This window comes from Brassica napus, chromosome C1 (genome assembly GCF_020379485.1).
Source record: "Brassica napus cultivar Da-Ae chromosome C1, Da-Ae, whole genome shotgun sequence".
NCBI classification, from domain to species: Eukaryota; Viridiplantae; Streptophyta; class Magnoliopsida; order Brassicales; family Brassicaceae; genus Brassica; species Brassica napus.
The window spans coordinates 17,601,250-17,628,692 of NC_063444.1; the positions used below are offsets into that span (position 1 = coordinate 17,601,250).

Consider the following 27,443-nt stretch of genomic DNA (forward strand, 5'->3'; position numbering starts at 1 on the left):
GGAATTCCGTCGGAAAATTCCGAGGGATTTCCGAGGAAAGAAGAAATTCCGAGGAATTATTTCCGAGGACTTGTTTCGTCGGTATGTCGTCGGAATAACGTTATTCCGACGAAATTCCGACGATTTTTTCCCTATGTATCCTTGCTATTTTGTTGTAGTGTATTGGCAAAACTACATACTGCATGATGAAAAATGCAACGTTAACAAAATAGGTTACTGATACATTTCCAAGTGGACTAAATCAATTACCATTGCTGGAATATGTTTTATTTCTTGTGATGGTGATCATTTAGGGAACAAGAGTTACGGAACACACCTACAAGGCCCGAAGAAATTTTAGAAGCACCACAAGAAAAAATAGAGGAAAATGTGGTGATAACTACTACTAGAAGGCAAAAATGGGTTTAAGAAACTCGGATGGTAGGGAAACAAACTCATGTCTACTGTCTACTGACGTAATCATCAGGTTGGTATTTCTTTTCTATTCTTGTGTTTATTTTTATAGAAATGTGATGATGTTATTTTTCTAACTCTAGGTTCAACATGTATACATTTTTGTGTGTTTTATATAACGTTACTTAATTCGTACATCTTCATAAAAAACTAAAACGACTCTTATTTTTTTTTTGTGCAAGATATATCCTTTAGCTTGATTTGTTTCATTTGTATAGATTTATTTTGTTTCGAGAAAGAGTTCAATAATTTTTTTTTTTCAATTTGAGCTCAGATTGGATTGTTTTAAAATATAAACACCAAAATTTATTATATATTTTTTTTTTGATCAAATATTTTAATATATATTATACAATATATACATATACATTGTTTGCCCGTGCGCAGCACAGTAGGTTATACTAGTATATATTATAATATATACCAATATAGAATTGAAAAAAATATATTTATATAAAAATAAATTAAAACAAAAATCCGCGCGGTTGTGCGGGTCGAGATCTAGTATTCATTAAAAAGTAATGGCATGCCCACTAAAAAAAGAAGAAAAGGTTTGTTAAATAGGGAAAATAGTAATAAGGCTTGGGCTTTCTGGATTTTAGGGTTTGCTTAACCTCCTCTACCACTGTATATATACATTAATTAGGGTTTGTGTCGATAGCTCTCAATAGTTCCATCGCCTCGTTTTCATCACGTCGATTGGTGTCAAAGCCATGCTAATTAGTTCTCGTCAGTCAAAGAGGAATTTTGCACGGCTCTGATACCAATTGATGCAATGGAAGCATCCATTTCACTTGATTCTGTAATTTTGTTATCGGTTTCTATGTTTAAAATATGAGATTTCCAAAGAGGAAGTTAAAGTTTCTCCCTTTTAACTGCTTTAGTTTCCTAATTAACATGGGTGATCATGGTCTATAACTTTGTGGCTTTAATTCTAAAAGCCGGTGAAAGTTAGTCTTTCTACAAATATGATAGTCATGTTCATAAATTTTGGTTGTGTTTATGCGACCAGACTTGCTTTCTTTTTCGGATCAAATCAAAGTTTATTGCTTTTGCATTCGGCAGACTTAACATGATGATATATTGGACTGCGTAGACATTAATAACTAGCTAGCCTTTGATCATCCTTTGCTCAAGAACCACTTTATTCAGGTTTCAGTCTTTAGAAATTCTTAAAAAACTAATTACTGAAGTAGAAGTAGATGTGCAGTTGTGGCTTTGACCAGAAAAAAAGAAAAAGATGTGCAGTTGTGGCTTACAACAATACCTATGAATTGTCCACTTTAATGTATTCAAGATATGTTTCTTAGTAACAAGATTTTTTCAAAAAAAAAGAAGATATGTTTCTTAGGGCAAGGAACATTGTCGTTTATGTTATAAAAGTAACGGAAAAATCTATCTTTATTCATAGCATAGAGGTTCCTTATATAGGAGATTACACCGTCATAGATAAATGGAAAGATTACAAATCATAATCTCTTGGTTATGAGCCATCCACAATCTGGTTCATAACACTCCCCCTTGGATGACATAACCATTTAGAGCTTGTAATGTACTTTAATATTACCTCATTAAAACCTTACTAGGAAAACCCAATTGGGACAAAACTATGGTGAAGAAAAAAGAGTACAACACACATTACTCCCCCTGATTTGGACATTACTGAAGGTCCCTCGGACCTCTCCAATTTTCTGCAATCTGTGGGTGATGAAGATCTTGGGCATAATATGCTTCGTCCTCGAACATGATAGTTGGTTCTTCTTTACCATCGGTCAAGCCACAATCTGATCGAACATATTGAGTCATCGACCTCAAATACACACACAAGAAATCTTGGATGATGTTGTTGTGATATGTGTGTACCACCATGTGTAAAACATAACATGTCTGAAAACAAATCAACAAAACCAAATAACCCCTCTTTGGGCTGGTTAGTATAAAATACACCAAAATCAAAGGCTTCTTCATCGTCCTTCTTATGGACCAATCATATCATTGTCTAAAACAAGATTTCTGCATCATCCATCTCATGACTAAATGGACTTCTTTATCGTCCACCTTTGGACTGAATGGATCAGTGTCCAGAACAAGTGATCTCACGCCCATGTACTAGATAATGGATGAGATTGGTCCGTATTAAATCTCTTGAGTACCCTTTTCTGTATATACTATTTGATGCACAAGGATTTCTTTGTTAATGTACTGAAGCTGTAATCCCAAACAAAACTGTTTTTTCCAAGATCTTTCATCTCAAACTCTTTCTTGAGATATTCAACTGTTTGGAAAATTGTATCCAGAGGTTCCTAGGATATTCAGATCATATACTTTGATGGTTATCAATATTGTTCTTGAGAACTTGATGTACTTTCAGCTCAATACCCTCTAGTACTTTTATTATCCAGTGGACCATATAAATATGCAGTCACTACATCAACTTGCTGCAAGTCTAATTTTCTCTCTTATATAGCCAGACTTATGAGAAATATAAAAGTAGTTGCATCCACCACATGGGAGTATGTCTCCTCATAATCTATTACTGGTGTTTGTGAGAATCCTTGTGCAACATCAGCTTTATATCTCACGATTTCTATTCCTCACAAGACCCATTTATATCCACTGGTTTTAACATCATATGGCGTCTTAATCATATGGCCAAATACGCATTTCTTCCTTAAACTATTTAACCCCATGTTTCCATTCAATCCAATCTGTTCTACGAGTGCGCACTCTTATATTGACGTGGGTTCATGATCCTCGCTTATATTCATAAATTCAAGTGCTACCTTGTATGCAAATAAATCATCTTATGTCGACATTCCTTATTAGTTTCATATGTTCCAGTCATGATATAATCGATTGAGATTCATTATTATCAGGACCTTTAATACTTTGCAGCTTGGCATCCCAAGCTACATTGTTTGGTACCTGTACCTTAGAGCCAGCCGGCCTTATCTCCATGTCTGGGATGGTTTCCTTAGTAACCTCGGATTTGGATTTTGAATATCATTCTCTGCACCTTTCTTTTGTTTCCGAGGATTCTTATCTTTTGGAACCTATTTGGTCTACCACGTTTCATACGTTGTCTAGACTCTGTAGCAACTTGACTGTGTCTCTTCTTGGACATCAAATTCGTTGGTGCTTTACAAGCTGGTTTATATATGACTTAGTCATTCTTTTTCGGGTCAGCAAATGTGTCTGGCATTTGATTAGCTAGCTTTGTAAATGTATAATCTTTGGACGTCTATTTCACATTCTTTTGTCCGAGGATCTTGCCAAGATATTGATGTGCCAAGATATTAATGGTTGATTTCATTATATTTCTTTTACCAACTTTATTATTTTTTTCTCCTCCTGGTCTTAAAATAATCCGTGTACCTGGCCTAAAATATAATCACCCATAGTTGACTCAAAGTACTTTATTATTGTGGGATAATCATATCCAACATATATCCCCATCCTCCTTTTGAGGTCCCATCTTAGCTCTCTGTGGTGGAGCAATTAGTACATAGACAGCACATCCAAATGTCTTATGATGGGGTATGTCTGGCTCTTGACCCGTTAATAATTGTGATAGGGGTATTCTATGCTCACTAAATGGCCTGATGTGTATTAACTTAGGTGCATGTAAATTTCGTGTGGCCCAAGCTGTGAATGAGAGTTTTGACCTCATAAGTTATGGTCCTATCAATCAGCTATTTGCGTTTTAAAATATTTCGGCCAAGCCGTTCTTGGTATGGACATGTATCACAGAATTGTCCACACTTACCCCCATGGACATACCATAATCATTTAAACGCTTGGGACATGTATTCACCAGTATTATCTAGACATATAGTCTTTATTTATGAAAAAGGGTTTCGTAGCCGTTTTACTAGTGATGGCCTAATGAGTTTCCCTTGTGTACATGCTACACACGTGAGATTCTTTGGGATAACTCTTCTTATCTTTTAATGTGTGCTTTTTGAATATCAATTTTCGCATCATGTTTGGACCAGGATGGCCAATCCGGTCGTGCCATAAAGTGTATATTTTCGCAGGCTTTTAGCCTCTATCATACTGATCTATGCATAGTCTAGGTCAGTAGAGAATGCAGGTATAGTCTTTAGGACTTATTATGGCCTTGGACGATTTTATACATATATCTGAAGGAACTCTTTGTTTCCTTCGCCCATTGTTTCAATATGGAAACCATTCATTCTTATATCTTTAAAACTCAATAGGCTGCTCTTGCTCTTAGAGCTGGGTGAATATAAGGCATCACTGATTTCTAGATGCATACCCTTAGGCAATAATATATTAGCCTAGCCATAGTCTTCTTTCAGACTGGCGATACCTGCTTTAGTACTTATATTGGCGTTTTTCAGTGTACTCATATAGAAAAATCATTCATTCATTTAATCTAACCAGACAATGTAATAGAAATAAATTCAAGGAGATAAAAATCAGAGAAAGCATACAAGCAAAGCAATTACACAAGTTTGATGTCGAAATCAGATTATCAACTTGATTCTTTTAGGCAATCATAAGTCTCATATTCCATAAGATCATCTTGATCATGTTCGAAATTATTTTCACCATCTTTATAGACCAAGTGGGTTTCAGGATTCTTCCATTTCAGACTCTCTTTGATAGAGGTCACAAAAATGTTTGAGTGTCCTTCATATCTTATCCCAATGGTTCCCCATTCCACATCTATGGCACACTGATTTGGTCAAGCTTTGTGGTTTAAAGGATATACCACGGCCACTGCCTTGAGGCCTTGACCATGGCTCAAATTGGGTTGATACCCAAGGCTTCTGCCATAGTGATTCCCACAGCCAAATGTGTTATAGTGGCCATGGCCACGTCCTTTCCACCCTCCACGGCCATGACCGTGTGGTCTATCATTCTGGACGTGGTTACCTTTTTTTTTTTTCTGCCGCCTTATTGGTATCATGTAATGGGGTTAATCCAGGAGGTCTCAATTCACTGTTTCTCATCAGTAATCCATTATTTTGCCCAGCTAGCAATAGACTCATCCACGGACTTATAGTCCTGGATTCTGGGATTCCTCCAATCAAATAGGGCCTTTGGTAATAACACCGTTCTTTGGTGATCATATCTCGATTTTTTTAACTTTGTCCAAAGGTCTAGAGGATTCTTTATAGTCAGATACTGATCTTTGAGACTCTTAATAAGATGATGGCTAATAATTATTATTGCCATGTATCAATCTTTCCCATTGGCATTATTTTCTTCTATGATACATTCACCAAGTCTTTTTGACTTTAGGATAATCTTTGTATCCAATGCCCACCGTAAATAATTATCTCCAGAGAGATTTAGGGCAGCAAAATCCAGGTTGATTTTCGACATCTCAAACAATATATCACTCAATATTTAGGTATAATTTTCATGCGGCCTTACTCTTAAAAACAATCAATTCGGATTTCAATCTTGTGAGGACAATGAGACTATCAATCTTAAAGGCATTTAATCAATCAGTCAATTTCTAGCAAGTCTCAGCAATACTATTTCTATGTGCTCATAATATTATGGTTTATCAAGCTAGCAAAAACGGATTCAATTAATCATGCAATTAGGGTTTAACAATCAATGGATTTTAGCAAGACTAGTAAAAAGATTTATTAATCACTCAATCAATTTCAAGGCTGATTTTAACAATATTAGAATATAGATTTCAAGCATGAATTTCAATGAATCAGTTTCAAGGCTGATTTTAGCAATACTATAATATAGATTTCAAGCATGAATTTCAATGAATCAGTTTCAAAGCCGATTTGTATTTAGCATAAACCATGTGCAAATAATTTTATCTAGTATCCGAATTTATCAAACCTCAAAAACATATAATCAGATCAATCAATTTAATCGAACTTAGCATACAATCTTAAACCTCAAGACATTAGATTTTATCATGAATCTATCAACCTAGCATACTGATTCTCAATTCTCAAAGACATCCAAATCAGATCAATATAACCTATCATACGGATTATTTAGGGTTTCTATTTAAAACAGATCAGATTACAAAACTATCAATCCTAACAGATGATATTAAACCTCAAGAATCATGCAATCAGATCATTCGGATTTTAAACAAGTAAACCTTAATCAATCTATCAACCTATCGGATTATATAAGCAAAGCAAGCTAGCAACCTATCGGATTCAATCAATGTTTTAACAGGCTGGTCGGTTTAAACAATTTTAAATCAGATGAACAATTAACCAAGCAGAATGAGAAAATAAATCTATCAATTTAACGGTCAAACAATTCTAGCAACATAGCATCAGATTCAATCAGATTTAAAACCTCAATGATCAAAACCGAAAACAGTTTTGATTTCAAAATATTTGATTAGGGTTTTAATATGTGATTTGATAATTATAGTATAATTAATTCTGATACTTATATTATTTAGGGTTTATAGATATAGGGTTAGGGTTTATCGGATTTTAACTTGTAAAAACCGATTTGGGGTTTTAATCATGTAGGAACATGATTTAGGATTTGGGGTATCGAACTTTTAGAGCTTCGATTTACTCAATTAGGATTTTTGATCAATTACCCTATGGTTTTGATTCATAAAGATTAGGGTTTTAGGATTTCATTCTTTATCAATCAATCCATGTTCGATTATGGGTTCTTAGGTTTTGAATTACCTTTTAACCTTAGATGATTGTTGAATCGGACCACCAAAGGAGTTGAGCCGCGAGCTGGACAGGAACGGGAGACGAGCTGGAATGGATCGAGTCGCTTCTATCGGGTCGCGTACGTCCTTTGTTGCTTGATCGGGAACGCCCTGCTCGTCGGACCCGAGCTGTCTAATGCTGTCGCGAACGAGGAAGAGGTCGCGTGCTAGAGCTGCTCTCGGGTCGCGAACGTTTGAGCTAGGATCAGGAACGCTTTGGGCTGAAGCTGATCGGGGACGCGAGCTGGAACAGATGCGGGAACAAGAGACGCGATCAGGGTTTAGGGTTCGTCGGATCGCCGGTTAGGGTTAGGGTTAGGGTTTTTGGGTTTTTTGATTTGGGTATTAGCTTAGGGATTTAGAGTTTCGTGCTGATAACGTGTTATAAAAGTAGTGGAAAAGTCTATCTTTATTCATAACATAGAGGTTCCTTATATAGGAGATTACACCGTCATAGATAAATGAAAAGATTACAAATCATTTATGAACATCCACAATCTAGTTCTCAACAGTTTAACTGTTTTTTTTTATTTATCACGTTTAAGTTACTTGTTCTCCTTATTTTTTAGTTTGCCCGTGGGTAGAGCTGGAAATTTTAATCATTGTCCGCGGGCTCCGCCCCGTTTGACCCGCCGCGGGGCGGGTGCGGGTCGAACCATTTGAAATTTTTAAATCGCGGGTGCGGGTGCGGGTCGAGATTATTTTGAGCGGGGCGGGTGCGGGTCAGCCGAATTTGAATCGCGGGTACCCGCCAACCCGCAAATTAAAAAAAAAAATTTTGAAAAAAAAACATTTTTCGTAAAATATATAAAAAACAATAAATATTTGTATAATTTTAATTATAAATATATTTTTTTAATAGTATTTTTTAAAAATAACTATTATATAAATAAAAAATAATTATTTTTAATTAAAATAATTATTATATAATTAGAAAATAATCATTTTTAATTAAAATAACTATTTTTAATATAATTAATATTACCCGCGGGTTTGGCGGGTTACCCGCGGGTTTTGGCGGGGCGGGTGCGGATATAAAAGTTTTTGTTTGCGGGTTATGCGGGTCGAGTTTTTGAATCGAAAAAATGATTCGACCCGCGGCGGGGCGGGGCGGATCGGGGCGGGTTGACCTGCGAACCCAGCACTACCCGTGGGTGAGCACTGAGTAAAGGGAAACCTTAACATAGTGTGGTTCTCGCCAAAGGCTTTAAGGAACAGTTTCAACTTTCAATGAATTAGAGCTGATTGAATTGTAAGTCAATGATTTGTTGCATTTCCATTTGCTTCCGTTGTATCACATTCAACAAACTACAGTAATAATTGTGAAAAATAAAAATTATACAAGATTTCGAACCCACGTTTCAATATACATACCATCGCTTATAGCCTTATACACCTACTAGTCCGTATGTTCTCAAAACCTATAAGAGCTTTAATAGGAACATCTTGACTTTTCTTCCAATCTCATGTTGGGTCTTGTATTCTTTGATACAAGATATGCAGATGGATAGCAATGAACTTCATAAATGAACCCATATTTCATTCTAATAATATTAATAGCAATACAATTCATATATGAAGTCAGATTTCCATTCTTAGAGTCATATACTTCACATATTCTTAAATTCTGAAGTATGATCAGTCTTAACATATTCCAATGGCTAAGAATACAATGACCATTATTGAAAAAGTATGATCAGTCTTAAATATATATTTTTGGTCAAAAGCATAGCGTATTTATTTTTATCATGTACAGTGAAAATTCTTTAAATTAATAATGTTGGGACTATGATATTTTATTAATTTATAGAGTTATTAATTTATAAAAAAATCATTTTTTAATTTTTTTTCTATTTTTCTATTTCTGTTTTTAAAATACAAAAGTTACTCTATACTATATATACATTATATAAATTTTAGACATTAGACTTTAATATTGTTCACTATATTGTTCGGTATAAATTTTTATGTTTCATAGAATCCAAATGTGATTTTCGATATAATTTTGCTAAATATTGTCAAAATATATAGAAATTTAAAGAAAAATAGAGATAATTTCATTGTGAATATAAAATCAACAAAATAATGTTTAGTTTATACTTATATAAAATGTATAGATGGATATATTATTAATTTATGATTTGATGGGACCATATACCTACATAAAACTTTCTAAAAATTTATTATCTTATTATATTATCGATATCTGTCATATTTTGATTCGGTCCAACTTGGGACCGAATAAATTTATTAATATATAGTGTTTATTAATTTATCGATTATTAAATTATAGAGATTCTGCTATGCTTAACTTGTGTATAAATTATAAGTTACAGTACTAGATATGAATTAATGAGCATTGTAAATAGTCTTTAGTGGAAAAAACTTGTTTGTTTTCTCTAAGTGAACATCTTAGAAGAGGGAGAAGAAAGATAAGAATCAATGGCTTCCTTCAAAAACTTTGTGTTACTGATTCTGTTAACAACCACTCTAGGGTTGGTCATCGAAGCAGCTGAGAAACACCAAGCAATACCATCTGAAAAGAAGAGAAGAAAGAACTGGAGAGGCAATTCAAATCTATCAACAAACCTGCAATCAAGAGTTTCAAGGTTGGCCTGCATTGTTCTTTGATGCTTACACTATAAATCTTATCTGACCACTTTGGCTTTTGAACAGACAGAACAGTGTGACATATTTGACTGTATCCATATTCACAAACAACTGGCCTTTGATCTTCCTCTGCTCAAAAACCACCATATTCAGGTTTTATTACTTTCTGTAAATTTTATCTTCCTATTCTGTCATTTGTATCAAAGAAGAAGCTTTTTAGAGAATGATTGACAATGTGAACACATTGGATTACACGCAGCTTAAGCCAACAATTGTACCTGAATGGATCAGAAGCAACAACATTTCAAGTAAAGTTAATACCTTGTTGCTTCTGCCAGAGGGGATAAATTGTCCAGATGGAACAGTAATTGCTAAAAGGACTACATGAATGCAAGATCTTATCCATGCACAGCGTTTGAAATCAATGGGATTCAATGGCCCAAGACATTTTATTGCAGAGAGAAAAACACTGATGGAACTGGACAATATTATGTTAGTAGAACCATTAGTTTGAGAGTACCAACTCTACTCTTATTTTCTTAGTTTCTTACTTTCTTTGTTCTTTATGGATATTTGGTTGGAAGGGTTGACTACGGGCCTAAAAGTTGTACTAGAGTGGGAACCACAAGTCTCACAAGATCAAATCAGTCTTGCATTCATAGCAGTTGCTGGAGGGCCTAAAGAACGTTTTGCCAGCAATTTTGTTGGGTGGATGGTAAGTTTATTCCTTGTCCTTCTGCTATTAGTAAGTTTAACAATTTATTTTTAAAATTTTCATATTAAAAAATATTTCTGATGATAAAAATTTTGATTTTAGAATAAAAACTGTAGATGAATTTAAAATATTTTTTCTCTTTAATTAGAATTTTGGAAGAAAAAAATTGATAGTGTTATCCAAGGAAAAAACAATTTGATTGATTTTGAACAGGTTTCACACCTCTAAAAAGACTGGAACGGCCGAAATAAAAGTTCGTTAAAAGCCCAACGCATCATAGCATTAACATTACTGTTATGAGGACTATGGTTTATTGAACCGGCCTTTATGGCCCACTAATAAAAAAATGAGAGAAAAGGTTTGTTAAACAAATGTGAAAACTGCCAATAAAACCCGGAATTTTCGAATTAAAGCCAAAATAACTTTCAACTTGTGTTTGAACTAAAAAATACCTCAAATTTTAAATGTTAGCCATTTTAACTATCATTTTTTTATGACTCGGCCGTTTTAGAAACTCGGAAGTCAACTATTAGACTGGAAACCTTTGTTAACTTATTAAACGACGTCATTTTAAATATTACTTAAAAAATTTTCTTCGACACTAATACCATTATTCTAACCTCATTATCATTCTCATTAGTCTCACTATCATCTTCATAATCACCTTATTCACCGACTTGATTTTGTTGTTCAATCGTATCTTCCCTAACACTTTCTACTTAAAATTTTTCATTACGACGAACAACGAAGTAGCCCCATCGTCTTATCCATCTTTTACATTATCAATGGCTATGGGTTTTCGATATTAGATGATTGAGAGATTAAAGAGGAGATAATTTAAATGCTTACAAATGTAAAACGACATCATTGCATTTATGTTTAATCATTTTTAAAACATCGTTTATCGAGTTACAAACGTTTAAGGATTTAACAGTTGATTTTTCAAGTTTATAAAATGGCCTAGTCAACAAAAATGAGAGTTAAAATGACCAATATTTAAAAATTGAAGTATTTTTTTTGGTTTAAACATGAGTTCAAAGTTTTTTTAGCTTTAATTTAAAAGTTAGTTTTTATGGCTATTTTCTCTTAAACAAACAGGAAAAATTGTGGCTTTGGACTTTCTGGATTTTAGGGTTTTGCTCAATCCTCTCTACCACTAGATAAGAGTTTCAATCAATAGCTCTTTCATCGCTCCGTTTCCATCACTTCGATTGGTATCAGAGAGCTAGCTATTTTCTTCAAGAATAATTTTGCGTTGCGATGGAAACATCGCATAATTTTCCTTCTCTCTTTAGCTGGTATCGTTTCATTCTTAGAGCATTGACAGACTGAACATGGTTATTATATAGTGGACTGCGTTGACTAGGGCTGAGCAAAAAACCCGGATCCGAAAAACCGAACCGAACCCGATCCGAAAAAGTAATACCGAACCCGAACCGAAATTGATTAAATATCCGAATGGGTCTAAAATTTTTGTATTTAAAGAACCGAACCCGATCCGAACCGAAATATTTCGGGTACCCGAAATAGATTTATAAATCTATATATTAATTATTTTTTAGATTTAATGTATATTAAAAAATATCCAAAATATATTTGATACTTTAACTTATCCAAAATACTTGAAAATATATACAAATAATCAAAAGTAAATGTCTTAAATTGTTAAAGTATACTCAAAATACCAAAAATACTTAAAATATTTATTTATTCTCTATCCAAATATTCAAATCAAACCAATTTATATGTTAAGTTTACGTATTTTTACATGTGTTATTCAAATTTATATATAATATATTATTTTGTTTATAGATTTTGAGTATTTTAAAATATATAATGAATTTTAAAATTTTAAAAATAATTTAAATGGGTTATCCGAACCCGAACCGAACCCGCAAAGGTCCGAACCGAACCCGCAAAGATCTGAACCGAACCTGAACCGGAATTTAGAAATATCCGAATGGGACTGAAATCTTTGATCCCGAAAACCCAAAACCCGAATAGACCCAAACCGAACCCAAATGGGTACCCGAACGCCCACCCCTAGCGTTGACATTGACAAGTAGCTAGCCTATGATCCACTTCATTCAGGTTTTAGTCTTTATAAAAATTCTCGAGTAGAAGAACTAATTTTGCAGATGGACTGAAGTATGATATGCAGTTGTGGCTGTACATGTATTTATCTTTGCTTATACATTTCTCTTCTTCTTCACGTATAGCAATTTCTCATCTACAGTGAGCATTAATCAGGTGAATATTAAGTACTGATATTACACTATGGAACAAGGAACAAAGTTAGACTTGCAAGCTCACGAAGCAACAAGATGAATGTCAAATCAGTATACTTGTAGCCATAGGCTCTGAAGAACAAATTCAGAGCTGGATGAATAATAAGTTAGGATCAGTATACTTGCATTTCCCTTTGCTTTCTCTGTACAAGGTTTTGAACCTATATTCCAATATATCCCTTAGGTGTACCATTGGCTGGATGGGAATCACAGTCCTTTGTACACCTGTGGACTGTTTGTTCTCAAAAGTCAAAATCTTTTATGAAGACCTTTTCTTCCAGTCTCACGTTGTCTTGTATTCTTTGATACAAAACATGCAGATGGATAGCAATAAACTTCATAATGAACCATATTAATAGCAATAAGTTTAATAAATGAACTCAGATTTCCATTCTAAAATTTATATGTAGAGACCTTCTCAGATTTTAAAAATGATCAATCTTAGATATATATAAATGGTCAAAAGCCTAGTGTATTTACTACCTTTTATTAACTGTACTTAACTTTTTCTTTAAATTAATGAACATTATATATAGACTTTATCTTGACAAAAAAATTTATATATACAGTATATAACTTTAGTATACAAACTTGTTTGTTATCTCTAGATTAACATCTTAGAAGAGGGAGGGGAGAAGAAAGACAAGAATAAGTTATAAGAATCAATGGCTTCCTTCAAGAACTTTGTGTTACCGGTTCTGTTAACAATCACTCTTGTGTTGCTCACTGAAGCAGCAATACCATCCGAAGAAGAGAAGAAAGAACTGGAGAGGCAACTCAAAGCTATCAACAAACCTGCAATCAAGAGTTTCAAGGTTGTCCTGCATTGTTCTTAGATGCTTACACTATGAATCATATCTAATCATTTTGGCTTGTGAACAGACAGAACATGGTGTTATATTTGACTGTATCGACATTCACAAACAGCTAGCCTTTGATCACCCTCTGCTCAAAAACCACTCTGTTCAGGTTCTTTTCTTTCTATAGAGGTTCCTCTTCCTCTTCTGTCTGTTGTATCAAAGATGAAGCTCTTTAGAGAATGATTGACTTTGGGAACACATTGGCTTATATGCAGCTGAAGCCAGCAACTGTACCTGAAGGGATCACAAGCAACAACATTTCAAGTAAAGTCAATTCCTTGTTGCTTCTGCCAGACGGCATAAACTGTCCAGATGAAACAGTAATAGTTAAAAGGACTACAATGCAAGATCTTATCCATGCACAGCGTTTGAAATCAGTGGGATTCAATGGCCCAAGACATTTTCTTACAGAGAGAAACAACACTGATGGAACTGGACAATATTATGTAAGAACAATATTATGTAACCACTATTTCTCTACTTTATTTTTCTTAGTATCTTTATTCTTTATGGATTTTAAGTTGCAACGGTTAACTATGGACCTAAAAGTTTTACTGGAGTAAAAGGGCATCTTAACCTGTGGGAACCACAAGTCTCACAAGACCAAATCAGTCTTGCATTCATAGCAGTTGCTGGAGGGCCTAAAGAACGTTTCGCCAGCATTTTTGTTGGGTGGATGGTAAGTGTGATTTCTTGTCCTTCTGCTATTAGTAAGTGATCACATGAATATGAAAGCTAACAAATGGTTTTGGCATATGTATATACAAAAGGTGAATCCATCCCTGTACCATTTCTCGCAAGATCATGTTCGCCTATACACCTACTGGAATGTAAGTCGTGAGTTACCTGTATGTGCCTGAACTAATGTATTTCAGCTTCTTAGGGTCTTAAGTTTATTGCGCTAACAGATAGAAGGAAGCAATCCTGGCTGCTACGATATAACATGTCCTGGATTTGTGCAAGTCAGCAAGAATATACCACTTGGTTCCTTTCTTCAACCACTTTCTGTCTATAATGGTTTACAATACGACATAGACTTAACCTTGTATCAGGTAACGTAATCTCTACTTATCTTTGATCATGTCTCATAAAGTCATTTGGATATTCATATTTTTGAATCTGAGAATAGGATCGTGTCAAGGGAGATTGGTGGTTTGCATATAATCATGAGAACGTTGGATACTGGCCAGCGTCATTGTTCAAGGCCGCGAGATTTGAGAACAGAGCAAATTATGCAGCTTGGGGAGGTCAAGTGTACAGTCCAGTGATGGAGAAAACTCCGGAAATGGGGAGTGGGCATTGGCCTAGGGAGGGCTTAGGTAAGTCAGCCTATGTGAACGATATCAGAATCATCGATGGTATGGGGAATTTTTTGTATCCAGAACCCTACAGTCTGAAGGAACACGAGACCAGTTCAAAGTGTTATAGAGCAATGTATGTTCATGAGGATAGAGATCCTTGGGTAAGAGCTCTTTACTACGGAGGTCCTTCAGGATGCATAGGCTAATATGACGTATGATCTGAAAAGTTATATTATAACTCTTAATATAATATTCTATCTATTCAGTTTAAAAAAATAATATATATAATATTCTATTGCGAATTATAAATTTTCATGAAGCTTTACCCGTTTACATACACTCAGAACATTTGATCTTCACAACTTTCAGCAATAATGTTACTTCTGAGGCTGCAAATAATGAAACCATAACCAAAGTGTAAAATTTCACTGGCAATTTGTTTTAAACTATAGTTTTAAAAAAAAAAATTGTTTTAAACTATAACCAAACGATTAGGTAACCAGAAATGTGGATTCTACAGATAAAGCTTTCTTCTGATAGATAATGTATATCTAAAAAGCTTGTTTTTGTTTAGATAAATACCAGATAAATATACTCTGTGTACAGTATAGGAACCCCTACTCTTTACCCCTAAACTCTTAAGTAAATATATAATATTATGCCTGAATTCAAAGCTCTTTGCAGCTTCCTAACACCAATTCAATTCTCTGTTCTGTCTCCTCTCTCTCAGGTTTGTAGTGAATGGGGATTTTTCTATGTCACCAATCATGGAATCTCTATATAGATAGATGTTCAAATAAATCAAAGAGATTGTCTTTCTAATACTAGTGGCAAAATCTTTCTTTTTCTCATCTACCTAAACAGTTTTGTACATTTATATGAATCATATTTGTGCATCTGTATTAGACAGTTATGACCACAGTTTCACCAAATATATTAATATTTAATTAGAGAGTCTTTAATTTTTTTGAAAGAGTTCTCCATTAAATATTAATATAATAGGTGAAAAAATATGGTGAGTGACCATCCAATGAGGATGGCGCCGGTTTGTGCTGGATTTTACCAACAACAAGTGGTTCGGTTTCAAAGCTGTGCATTGGCCAGAATGTCACTACAGCACATCGTCTCCACAACTCCCCTACGTGTTGTCAACTTTTATCCTTGAATAACTGAATTTGGATAGCCAATATACGCGTGGTAGTACTTACTATGATACAATGCATGTGGTCCATTAAGATGTGCTAATACAAGACCGGAACCTATACAAAGAACAAATGTTAAAAGATGGGGAGTAGGCATGGGCATTCGGGTCCCAATCGGGTTTCGGTTTTTCGGGTTTATCAAAATCAGTCTCATTCGGGTTATATGAAAATTCGGTTCGGGACCGGTTCGGGTTCTATCGGGTTCGGGTCGGGGTTAGTAAATCTTCAAAAAACCGGTACAACCCGATGTACTTTTGGGTCCGGGTCCCAATTAGTTCTTCGGTTTAAATGCACCTGATTTATATCTACTTTGTAACCAAAAAATAAGTAAAATCGGTTCTTTTGTTTTAAAATAGTTGATTTATACCTATTTTGTAACCAAAACATAAATAAAATCGGTTCAAAAAAAGAAAGGAACATCAAATGTGATCAAATCAAGTGAAAGGTAAACATAGTTATTTATTGAAAGAAAACCAAATAAATGAAAGCATAAAACGAAAACCAAGTTATCATGAAATGAAAAACATTATTCAATGAAAACAAAACCAAAATCTAAAAACTTCAACCTTCAACCGCCACCTTCAACCATCAATCTTCATATAATAGATAATTATTTTAGATGTTCAATATATTTTGAATACATATTAGGAATAGAGATCATGCTTGGTACAAGTTAGGCATGGGCATTCGGGGTCCCAATCGGGTTTCGGTTTTATCCATTCGGGTTTTGGTTTTTCGGGTTTATCAAAATCAACCCCATTCGGGTTATATAAAAATTCGGTCTGGAACCGGTTCGGGTTCTATCGGGTTCGGGTCGGGGTTGGTAAATCTTCAAAGAACCGGTATAACCCATTGTACTTTTGGGTTCGGGTCCCAATCGGTTCTTCGGTTTAAAAATACCTGATTTGTACCTATTTTGTAACTAAAACATAAATGAAATCGGTTCTTCGGATTTAAAATACATGATTTGTACATATTTTAATAGCCAAAACATAAGTAAAATCGATTCAAAATAAGAAAAAACATCAAACGTGATCATTCAAAATCAAGCGAAAGATAAACATAGTTAGTGATAGAAATAAAACCAGATAAATGAAATCATAAAACAAAAACTAAGTTTTCATGAAATGAGAAACATTATTCAATGAAAACAAAACCAAAATCTAAGAACTCCAGGCTTCAATCGCCACATTCCACCATCAACCTTCATGTAACAGATAATTATTTTAGAAGTTCAATAATATCTTAAAGTATTTTGAATACATATTAAGAATTAAAATCATATTTGGTAGAAGTTCTTTTGTCATTTTAAATATTTCGGGTTCTATCGGATATCCATTTAGGTTCGGGTTCGGTTCGGATAATACCCATAACCCAAAATACCAAAAAACAAGATCCATTCGGTATTTATGTCGGGTTCGGATCGGCTCGGATTCATTTTTATCGGATCGGGTTCGGTTCGGATTTTCGGGTTCGGTTTATTTGCCCAGCCCTAGTACAAGTTCTTTTTGGAAATTTTGAATGTTTCGGGTTCTATCGGGTATCCATTTAGGTTCGGATTCGATTCGGATAATACCCATAATCCAAAATACCATAAAACAAGATCCATTCGCTATTTATGCCCGGTTCGGATCGGTTCGGATTCATTTTTATCGGGTTCGGTTTATTTACCCAGCCCTAATGGGGAGCGAGATTGGTGACCAATCTTAACAATCAATTTGAAGGCATTACATAATCTCCATTTCCACCTACTTCATTAGCAGTTTATCTTTGATTAACTACGAAAATAACTAAAATCACTAAGACATAAGCGTGCAGTTGTGTCACATCTCTTTAAATCTTTTATTACAAAAACATGGGCATTGAAGCAAATCCAAGGACCAAACATGGGCTTGGTTAGAGAAGAGGCTAATGGGGGAGATCCGGAGATGTGAAGTGTAATAAATTAGAAGACGAGGAGATAATGGTTGGTGTTCATTTAATAGTGTTGTGTATGTGTGTTTGGCCATGCAAAGTCCCATCTTTATAATTCACAAAATCCTTCTTTACTTTCTTTTCCACTTTCCTAGAACATTAAACGATAAACATGGGGCATCATAATCCTTTTTATTAAATCCTAAACGTCATTGTGATACCATTGTGATACTTCACTTTAGTCTTAATACAAAGGACTCTTAAATGCTCAAAACCTACATCTATATTATTAAAATAGAAGTACTCATTTGAAAATGTTCTTACTTCATTAATTAAACTTTCTATTTTTTTTGTTTGTCTTTTTCAGTTACATTTATGAAATATACTAAAACGAATAAAATTACCTAATTTATTACTTATTTTTTCAGTTAAATTAATGAAATATGCTTAAATGAATTTAAACTTCCTATTTTATTGTTTGTCTTTTTCAGTTACCTTAATGAAATATCCTTAAATAAATTTGGACATAATGTCATTTACTCAACCAAGAAAACTCATGAGTTATCCTTACGTGCATAATTTTAATAATAGAGATTTTGAAAAACGTGCATCATTAAAATGTTATCTAAAACATGCAACATTAATATATAATATGCATCAATAAAAGTAGAATTTGACTCATACAATTGTACGAATATTATTTTCAGTTGATTAAATTTAAAAATAATTATTTACTCAAAAAATATTTAAGAATGAATATGCTTTTAAAAATTATAAGGTATTATTTTCTCATAACTCATTTGTCATTTGCTAAATTGTTAGAAAGAAAATTTTAGCATAATATAACTCAATTGTCATTTGCTAAATTTATGGTTTTTAATGCTTGTCTTTCCCGGTTAAACAACAAAATTTTAGCATAATATAACTCAGTTGTCATTTGATCTATTACTTCGGTAATTGATTTGCTTGCAGAAGAGGAAACAATAAATTTAAAATTTATAAGAATATAAAGATATAGAGATTCCAACCAATTGCCTATATTTGCGTATGATTTTCGCATAATAAGCTTCAAATTGAACATTGAAAAAGATAGAGAGATTTTTTTTAATCTTTTACCGACACAGAACTTAAACAAAACGAAGAGTTAAAGGTATTTTTTTTTGTTACACTTCCCGGAAATAAACGGTTACAACATGAGCTTTCATAATATGGTCTTTTAACATATTAATGTTATGGACATTTAATAATTATCTTGATGAAAAACAAAGAATATAAATAATTTATTATTAACAGAAGTATGAAATAATTTACAATTTGATGACTAATTCATCACCGTTTTTTATATGTTAAATTTTTCATAGAAGTTTAAAAATCATTTTATTTTCCTTAAACATGTATAACTAATTTATAATCTTTTATGTCATACTAAGTCATGACAAAATATTTTTTTCATATTTTACATTAATAACTATTGCTTTTATATATCGTCTACAATTCTCTAATTACGTCTATTTGTTCAATTTTATAAATGATATCGAATATTCATCATAAATAGATGGTTTAAGATGCCAAAAAAATTATTTACTTGGTGAATATAATACATCAATATTACAAATACATCATTTAGTTAAATAAATAACCATAAACCGAAAATTTATATCATCTTGGTCTAGTCTTAATTATAAAAGGTTTGGATTTTGTGATCTATTAAATGCATTTCTAACTACGTAACAACAACGCATACAAGAGATTTTGTGTACCACTTGGCAGATTCTAAGACGATCTTTCTGTGTCTCAATCAATGTGAGGATTAAAAAGGTTTACCAAAACAAAACGTCTTAAACAAGGACTCAAAAGAGATGTGAAGTTTCAAACCATGAAGGTTTTTTCTCTCTTTTCAATAAATAACGTGGGACAGTGAGCATTTCTATTTAAGGCCTTTAACTCTTAAGCCAACTGGTCGTACTCTCTCTCTCAAACACTAGTCTCTTGTCTTGTCCAAACACTTGGATTCTTTTAAGTGTACAAATGAGTTACTTGGGGGTTGGAATCAGTCCCGGAAACGTCGCCGTCTACCACGGAGGAAAGATGAAGGTGGTTGATAGGAGACTGAGGCTAACGGAGCTGCTCTTACGCTGCTCTGTCACTGCTCTGGCTTTCCTCGGTCTTATTCTGATTGTTACAGACACTCAGGTCAAGAAAATCTTCACTATCGAGAAGAGGGCTAAGTACACCAACATGAAGTCGCTTGTGTTAGTTATAGCTCATCAAGAAGTACACACTTTGAGAGAGAGATTTGTGAAGTTTGCAACTTTATGTTTTGTTCTTGTGGGATGCAGGTTCTTGGTGGTCGCCAATGGTATAGCTGCGGTGTATTCATTGTTGCAGTCAGTTCGTTGCGTGATGGGTTCAATGAAAGGAAGCGTTTTGTTTAGCAAGTCTCTAGCTTGGGCCATTTTCTCTGGCGATCAGGTGAGTGTCTGTGTTTCTTTCTCCATACATTATTGTTGCCATAACTAGTGAAGTAGCTGTGAGGTTTGGATTTGTCGTTTTTGATCTCTCATGGTCGGCTCAGCGTTTTATCAGGGAGGAGTAGGATTTTCTATGTTGAAAAGTCTTACAAGCATTTAATGGGTTTGGTTGGTTACCAGATGGAAGAAAAAAATTGAATGTACCTGTACACTTAGGTAGGAGTGTTACTTATTTGTATTCAAAAATTGGATTAAACTTGCAATTTAATGAGGTGTGAATGAGCAGGCGATGGCTTACATGAGTGTGGCGGCTATAGCAGCAGCATCAGAGTCTGGTGTGATTGGAATAAGAGGCGAAGAAGAGCTGCAATGGATGAAGGTGTGCAATATGTTTGGCAAGTTTTGTAACCGAGGAGCTGGAGGAGTAGCCAGCGCCATGCTTGCTTCCCTTGCAATGGTTTTAGTCTCTTGCATTTCCGCTTTTAGTCTCTTTCGTTTGTACGGTGCCACCACCCAAAGACCACCAAACCTAGCCGTGGTGAAGTAAAAGAACACATCCTCTTTTTTTAATTAGTGCTGAAATGTTGTCGTTCAGAAACAAAAAAAAAGTGTGAAAGTGAAGGCCAAATCTTCTTGCTTATGTTAAAATGATGATGTTCTTGGTGACATAGTATATGTAAAACTCGATCTAGTGTTCTTTGTATCAATTATGCCATCTGCTGTGATCAAAAGCAACACTCTCTATCTTAATCCTCTCGAGGAATTGGCTATTGCTACCCAAAACAAAACTTTAGTCAACTATAATATTTTATAGGAGTATTTGTCAAATATGACTCAAAACTTGATTTTAAATGCAAAATTATACTCAAATTTGAATCAAATGCAAAACTAACCTAAAAGCTTTGTGAAATTACAGTCAGCCCCTTGTGACCAAACAAAACAACATAATTCATTTTTACGAATATAGCCTCGAAAAGTCGCCTAGACGACTTCCAGGGAAGTCTTCTGGTGTAGTTGATTTTAAAAATAATTTTAAAAATTTTTAAAAATATTTTGACAAGTGAAAAATTAAAATCATGTAAGTATAAACAGTTTTAAGTAATATAAATTAAGATATAATAAAATTGAATAGTTTTCAATATAGATGAGTGAAATTAGGTAATCGTGATATTTTTTGGCTTAAGGTTTGATAACATATGTTGTAGTATTGTATGTATTCTTAGGGTTAGATTTTGGAAAGCTAAAATGTTTTTTTGAAAAAATAAAATTTTACTTATATATGTTTATTTTTGTGTATAGCAAACACTTTTTAAATTTAATTTGATTTTATGAAGTGTTTAGTTAGTTAATTTAGTTTAGGAGTTATGTTTAGGGTCTTGACGACTAACATGTAAGTCGTCTGGAGATTAGAAGACTTCTCTGAAAGTCTTCTAACTCCCGCTAAAAATATTTTAGTTTCCCGCTAAAAATATTTTAGTTTCTGGGCGACCTACAAGTAAGTCGTCTAGTAAGTTTTCTGAATCGAAAATATTTAACTTTATTAGAATTTTTATCTTCATATATAAAGAAAAATTTACACATTCTCTCTCCTCCTCTCAAAAGTCTGTAACAAAAATGGTATGTTCATCATTCTAAAACTCTCCAACCTCTCTCTGATCTCTTTGAACTTATAAACATCAAAATTTATATCAATTTATTGTTTTTGTCTCATGTCTTTCTCACTAGTTTATCTTGTTTTGCAGGTTTTTCATCACATGGTTCTCATCTTCCATTCATTTAAATGTATATCTATTAATTTTAGATAAGTATTTTTGTGTGTTCTATAAAGGTAGATCTATCTAATCTTTCACTCATTTTCTCTGTTTTTAAGTCATTTGAACGTTTTTGGATATGCAAGTTTTTTCAGATCTGGATTTAGATATGCAGGTTTTTCAGATCTGGAAGACTTATGAGACAACTTACATGTTAGTTGTCTAAAATATAATACGCTAGAAGACTTACCTGGAAGTCTTCTGACGGAGTCTTCTCACATTCTCCTTTTCATAATAGATCTGAGCGTTTTGGTAAGTTTTTATGTCTGATTTTTCTTCATTTGGTAACTTCATGTTGCATATAGTTCTTACCTTTTTCCCAAACTAAAACTCTCCAAACCCATTCTAATCTCTTTGACTTGAAAACACCAAACTTTTTATGAATTTTTCATTTTTGTTTCATGTCTTTATCACTAATCTATATTTTTTGTTGCAGGTTTTTAACCAGATGGTTCTCATCTTCCACTTGGATATGTACTTTGTGTGTTCTATAAAGGTATATCTATATAATATTCCACTCATTTTCTCTGTTTTTAAGTCATTTGAACAATTTTTTAATTTCCAGGTTTTTCATATCTGGAGCAGACTTTGGAAGATTTATGGGAAGTCTTCCCGAAAGTCTTCTAAAATATAATGCGCTAGAAGAATTCTTGAAAATCTTGGGTTTTTTGGATGAATATAGAGAGAAACTGAAAGATATGATGTTTTTAGTTCATAAGAATTGATAAACAAAGAGTGTAAATCGATTTTTAGGTGCATTAAGAGCTTCAAATTGGTTGTTCATGGTGGTTTGTGTATTGATGGCAATGACAATATTGTGAATACTTGAGGAAGATGAGGATGATAGAGTAAATTATGCCTTTTCGAAAAGAAAAAAAAAAGAAAAAAAAGTGATGGCATTTTCGTGAATAATCTGAACTTTGGGGGTGAAAGAGGCAAGTCAAAGTTCCAAAAAAACATGGGTTAGTTTTGTGTATGGCTTCAAGTTTTGAGTCATATTTGCAAAAACCCATATTTTATACTTGTAAAATAATTTTGTAGGAAAGATTTTATTTGAGAAATTTATTGAAATACACTAAGTTGGATGCCATTTTTAAAAATAAACTCAATAAAAGATATCATAACAGTTGAGCTTACGGTTAAAACGATTATTATTTAGGATTTAATATTGAGGTGGTGAAGTTGAGTTTATAAATTTTTATAAATAATTCTTATACATTTATAAATGTTTTGGGAGGGTTAATTTTGTCATTTAATAATAAACTTAAGGTATTTATGAAAATGATAATAATTTAAAGGTAAATTTGTATCAAATATGAAGTAAAATTAAAATTTGTTGGAATTATGTTATATTTTGTAACATTAAACGAGTCTGATTAATGTGTGTTCTCTTCGTATAGTATAGTATTGGAATATTAATCTTTTGACATATATAGGTCATTCATGCTATAACATTAGTATGCAATATGCATATAGATGATAAAAGTGTATTCATGTTTATTGTATTCGTTCATATATATATTCATTCCCTATATACATTATTCGTCCATTTATGGTTGGAGTAGGACATGTAAAACTTTATATATAGTGATTAATAAATCAATTTGGTATAATAATTTACAAACGCTAATAATAGTTGACTAAAGTTTTATATATACGATATGTAAAGAGGTTAAATTTTTCATCTACGAAGGGGGTGTAAATTAAAATTTAACCATTAATAAAAAAATTAGAATTGTGTAAAAAAATATTGACATAAATTTTAATGTTACATGATAGAAGCATTTAAAACTGCAACATCTAAGAGATAGTTTAAATTAAAAAAATCACACAAATAATAAATAGAAATGACTTATTGATTTCCAGGAAAAAAAATTTTAAATCTTTTAAAAGGTATTTTTGAAAAGTAATCATTTTAAGTTGTTATTATCATTAAAATATTTTATATAATTTTTAATTTTCGTTTATAAATCAAAATTTAACTTTAATTAAATTTCTGATTATATTTATGATAACTAAAATTTAAATTAATCATTTTCTTGTAATAAATTTTAAAATGATTCTGAAAAGATTTTTAAAAGATTTTGTTAGAATTTTTTTAAATAAATAATTATTTTTATTTTACATAAAAAAATCTATAATAATAAAATAAATCTTTTGAGGTTCCGCAGAACGTCAATATCAACGAAAAATACAGCTTCTTTTGGAAGACACGTGGCATATTTTGTTACATTTCATTGTTAACAATTAATAAACAAACCTTATAATGAAAGCCCAGAATAAAATAAAATCTTACGCGAGCCCGAAACATGTTAAATAATAGGAATCAATGGTCTTAAATAATATGAATCAACGGTGGTGATTGTGTGAGCGAGCTCACAAAGACATTGTGGTGACTTTTCTTCTTCTTCTTCGACATTTCAAAACCCTCTGAGAGAGTTTGAGATAAGAATGTCCATCAAGGAAAACGCCACCGTTAGGGAGCCACTGGATCTGATTTGATTGAGTATCGAAGAGAAATCGACGTGAAGCTCCGATCCGATCGTGAACTCCACGGCATAGGGATGGACGTTCGGGTACCCGTTTGGGTTCAGGTCGGGTATTTCGGATTTTCGAGTATTTCGGTATAGAGGTTTAGAGCCGGTTCGGGTATTTCTGTACTTCGGATCGGGTTCGGGTATTTTTAGTTCGAGTTCGGTTATTTCGGATCGGGTTCGGATATTTAGATTTTGAAAAAAAAATTAAAAATTTTCATTTCTCAAATTACTTGTATTTAAAAATATAACTTTCACTTAACTAATTTTTTATTTTTAATAGATTAAATGGTAAATAGATTTGGACATAACATTTTGAAACTAAAAAAAAAATTAATTTGGTTATTGTTTTTTTTAGTTTCAAAATGTTATGTCCAAATCTATTAAAAATAAAAAAAAATAGTTAAGTGAAAGTTATATTTTTAAATACAAGAAATTTGAGAAATTAAAAATTTAATTTTGTTTTTCAAAATCTAAATATCCGAACCCGATCCGAAATAACCGAACCCGAACTAAAAATACCCGAACACGACCCGAAGTACAGAAATACCCGAACGAGTTCTATACCTCTATACCGAAATACCCGAAAATCCAAAATATCCGACTCGAACCTGAACGGGTACCCGAACGCCCACCCCTACGTTGAGGTGTGTTGTTTCGTTTTTCTTTTAAATAAAACCTGATTGAACCTAAACCAAGTTCGTATGAAAATTATGAAAATCAGGAAGATTTGGAAAGATCATTAAAAAAATCCAAAGAATTCATTCTATTAAAATAGAAGTCACAATGTCGTTTCATGTGTGATATTTTAAGTTGGACCATTATTTAGGAATTTTATAAAATGTATATAACTTAATTGTAACTTCTATTTTAATAGAATATATATCTTTTAATATTTTACAAAAGCTTAATCCGCGCCACGCGCAGAGCTATTTTGATTTTCAAATTATAACTATATAACTATTCTTTTGAACGTTATACTCTGAATTGTATGTTTGTATGCATACATGAGTATTTTGTATGTATGGTTTGCTTAATAGAAAGTTTTCATTTTTTTTAGGTTAAAGTTATTGTATTATAATGTTGATGTGAGCATTTTTGCGATGTTTGAATTTTGTTGTTGTTCGCCTGTTTAACCTAATTGATATTGGTGCTTAACCATTTATTTTTTTCTTTCTGATAAATATTTACACATATTTTCTTAGAAAAAAAAACATATTTTTCAGATAAATGTTTATGTAGTTTTCCATTTCTTATATTGTATATTTATTTATTATTTACCTTTTCTATATTGTATATTTATTTATTCTACTTTTATATCAAATGGTAATATTACGATATATATTTAATGTAATATTTATATTTCTTATATTGAATATTTACTTATTATTTATTTTACTATACATTTTCAGATAGATGTTTAGTGTAGTTTTTCTATTTCTTATATTATATATATATATATATACATATTTACTGTTTATTTTTCTTATATTGTATATTTATTTATCTAATATTACGATAGATGTTTGATGTAATATTTCTATTTCTTATATTGTATATTTACTTATTTTTTATTTCAATATATATTTTTAAATAGATGTTTAATTTAGTTTTTCTATTTTTATATTGTATATAAACTTATTTTTTAATTTTTCTTATTTTTTATATTTACTTATTCTAATTTTTTTTGTTTTTATATCAAATCATAATATTATTATATTGGTTTAATGTAATATTTTTATTTTTATATAGTATATTTATTTACTATTTATTTTTTTATATTGTATATTTATTTACTTATTCTAATATTACGATAGATGTTTAATGTAATATTTCATCTTAACACATAGGAGTTCTCATAGTCACATGTAAATTCTAATTTTTTTTCTAATATGATCAATAAATTTCACATTTAATCAAAAACATATTTCTAATTTTTATATTGTATTTTACTTATTATTTATTATTTTCCTACATTTTGTGTTAGCTTATAAAAATATTTGGAAATAATTAAAATTTAAAATTATACATTTTCATATAGATGTTTAATTTAGTTTTTCCATTTCTTGTATTGTATATATACCTTTTTATTTATTTTTCTTATATTTTATATTTATTTATTCCATTTTTTGTTTTTATATCAAATGGTAGTATTATGATAGATGTTTAAAGTAATATTTCTATATTTCTTATATTATATATTTACTTATTATTTATTTTACTATACATTTTCCGATAGATGTTTAATGTAGTTTTTTCTATTTCTTATATTTTCTATTTATTTATTATTTATTTTTATTCTAATATTAAGATAGATGTTTAATGTAATATTTTTATTTCTTATATTCTATATTTACTTATTATTTATTTTACTATACACATTTTCAGATAGATGTTTAATTTAGTTTTTTCATTTATGATATTATATATTTACTTATTGTTTATTTTTTTATATTATATATTTACTTCATCTTTTTTTAACAAATATTGTATATCTACTTATTCTAATTTCTGTTGCTTTTGTATCAAATGATAATATTACGTTAGATGTTAGATGTTTGATGTAATATTTATATTTCTTATATCATAT

At 32.0% G+C, this 27,443-nt stretch overlaps 2 protein-coding genes and 1 pseudogene across 2 annotated transcripts; all 3 read left to right on the forward strand.

Annotated features, from left to right (window-relative positions):
- Positions 1-7,591: 7,591 nt before the first annotated feature.
- LOC106394242 lies at positions 7,592-11,485 on the forward strand (annotated as a pseudogene).
- Positions 11,486-13,404: 1,919 nt separating this feature from the next.
- Positions 13,405-15,397, forward strand: LOC106395742. Its single transcript, XM_013836114.2, has 7 exons — positions 13,405-13,575; positions 13,643-13,729; positions 13,836-14,082; positions 14,142-14,299; positions 14,391-14,450; positions 14,529-14,672; positions 14,750-15,397. Exons 1-7 carry the CDS (start codon positions 13,426-13,428, stop codon positions 15,125-15,127), a joined length of 1,224 nt encoding a protein of 407 aa, XP_013691568.2. The 5' UTR covers positions 13,405-13,425; the 3' UTR covers positions 15,128-15,397.
- Positions 15,398-19,901: 4,504 nt separating this feature from the next.
- On the forward strand, positions 19,902-21,239 carry LOC106394538 (CASP-like protein 2B1). Its single transcript, XM_013835108.3, has 3 exons — positions 19,902-20,289; positions 20,377-20,509; positions 20,795-21,239. Exons 1-3 carry the CDS (start codon positions 20,066-20,068, stop codon positions 21,053-21,055), a joined length of 618 nt encoding a protein of 205 aa, XP_013690562.1. The 5' UTR covers positions 19,902-20,065; the 3' UTR covers positions 21,056-21,239.
- The last annotated feature ends 6,204 nt before the right edge of the window (positions 21,240-27,443 follow it).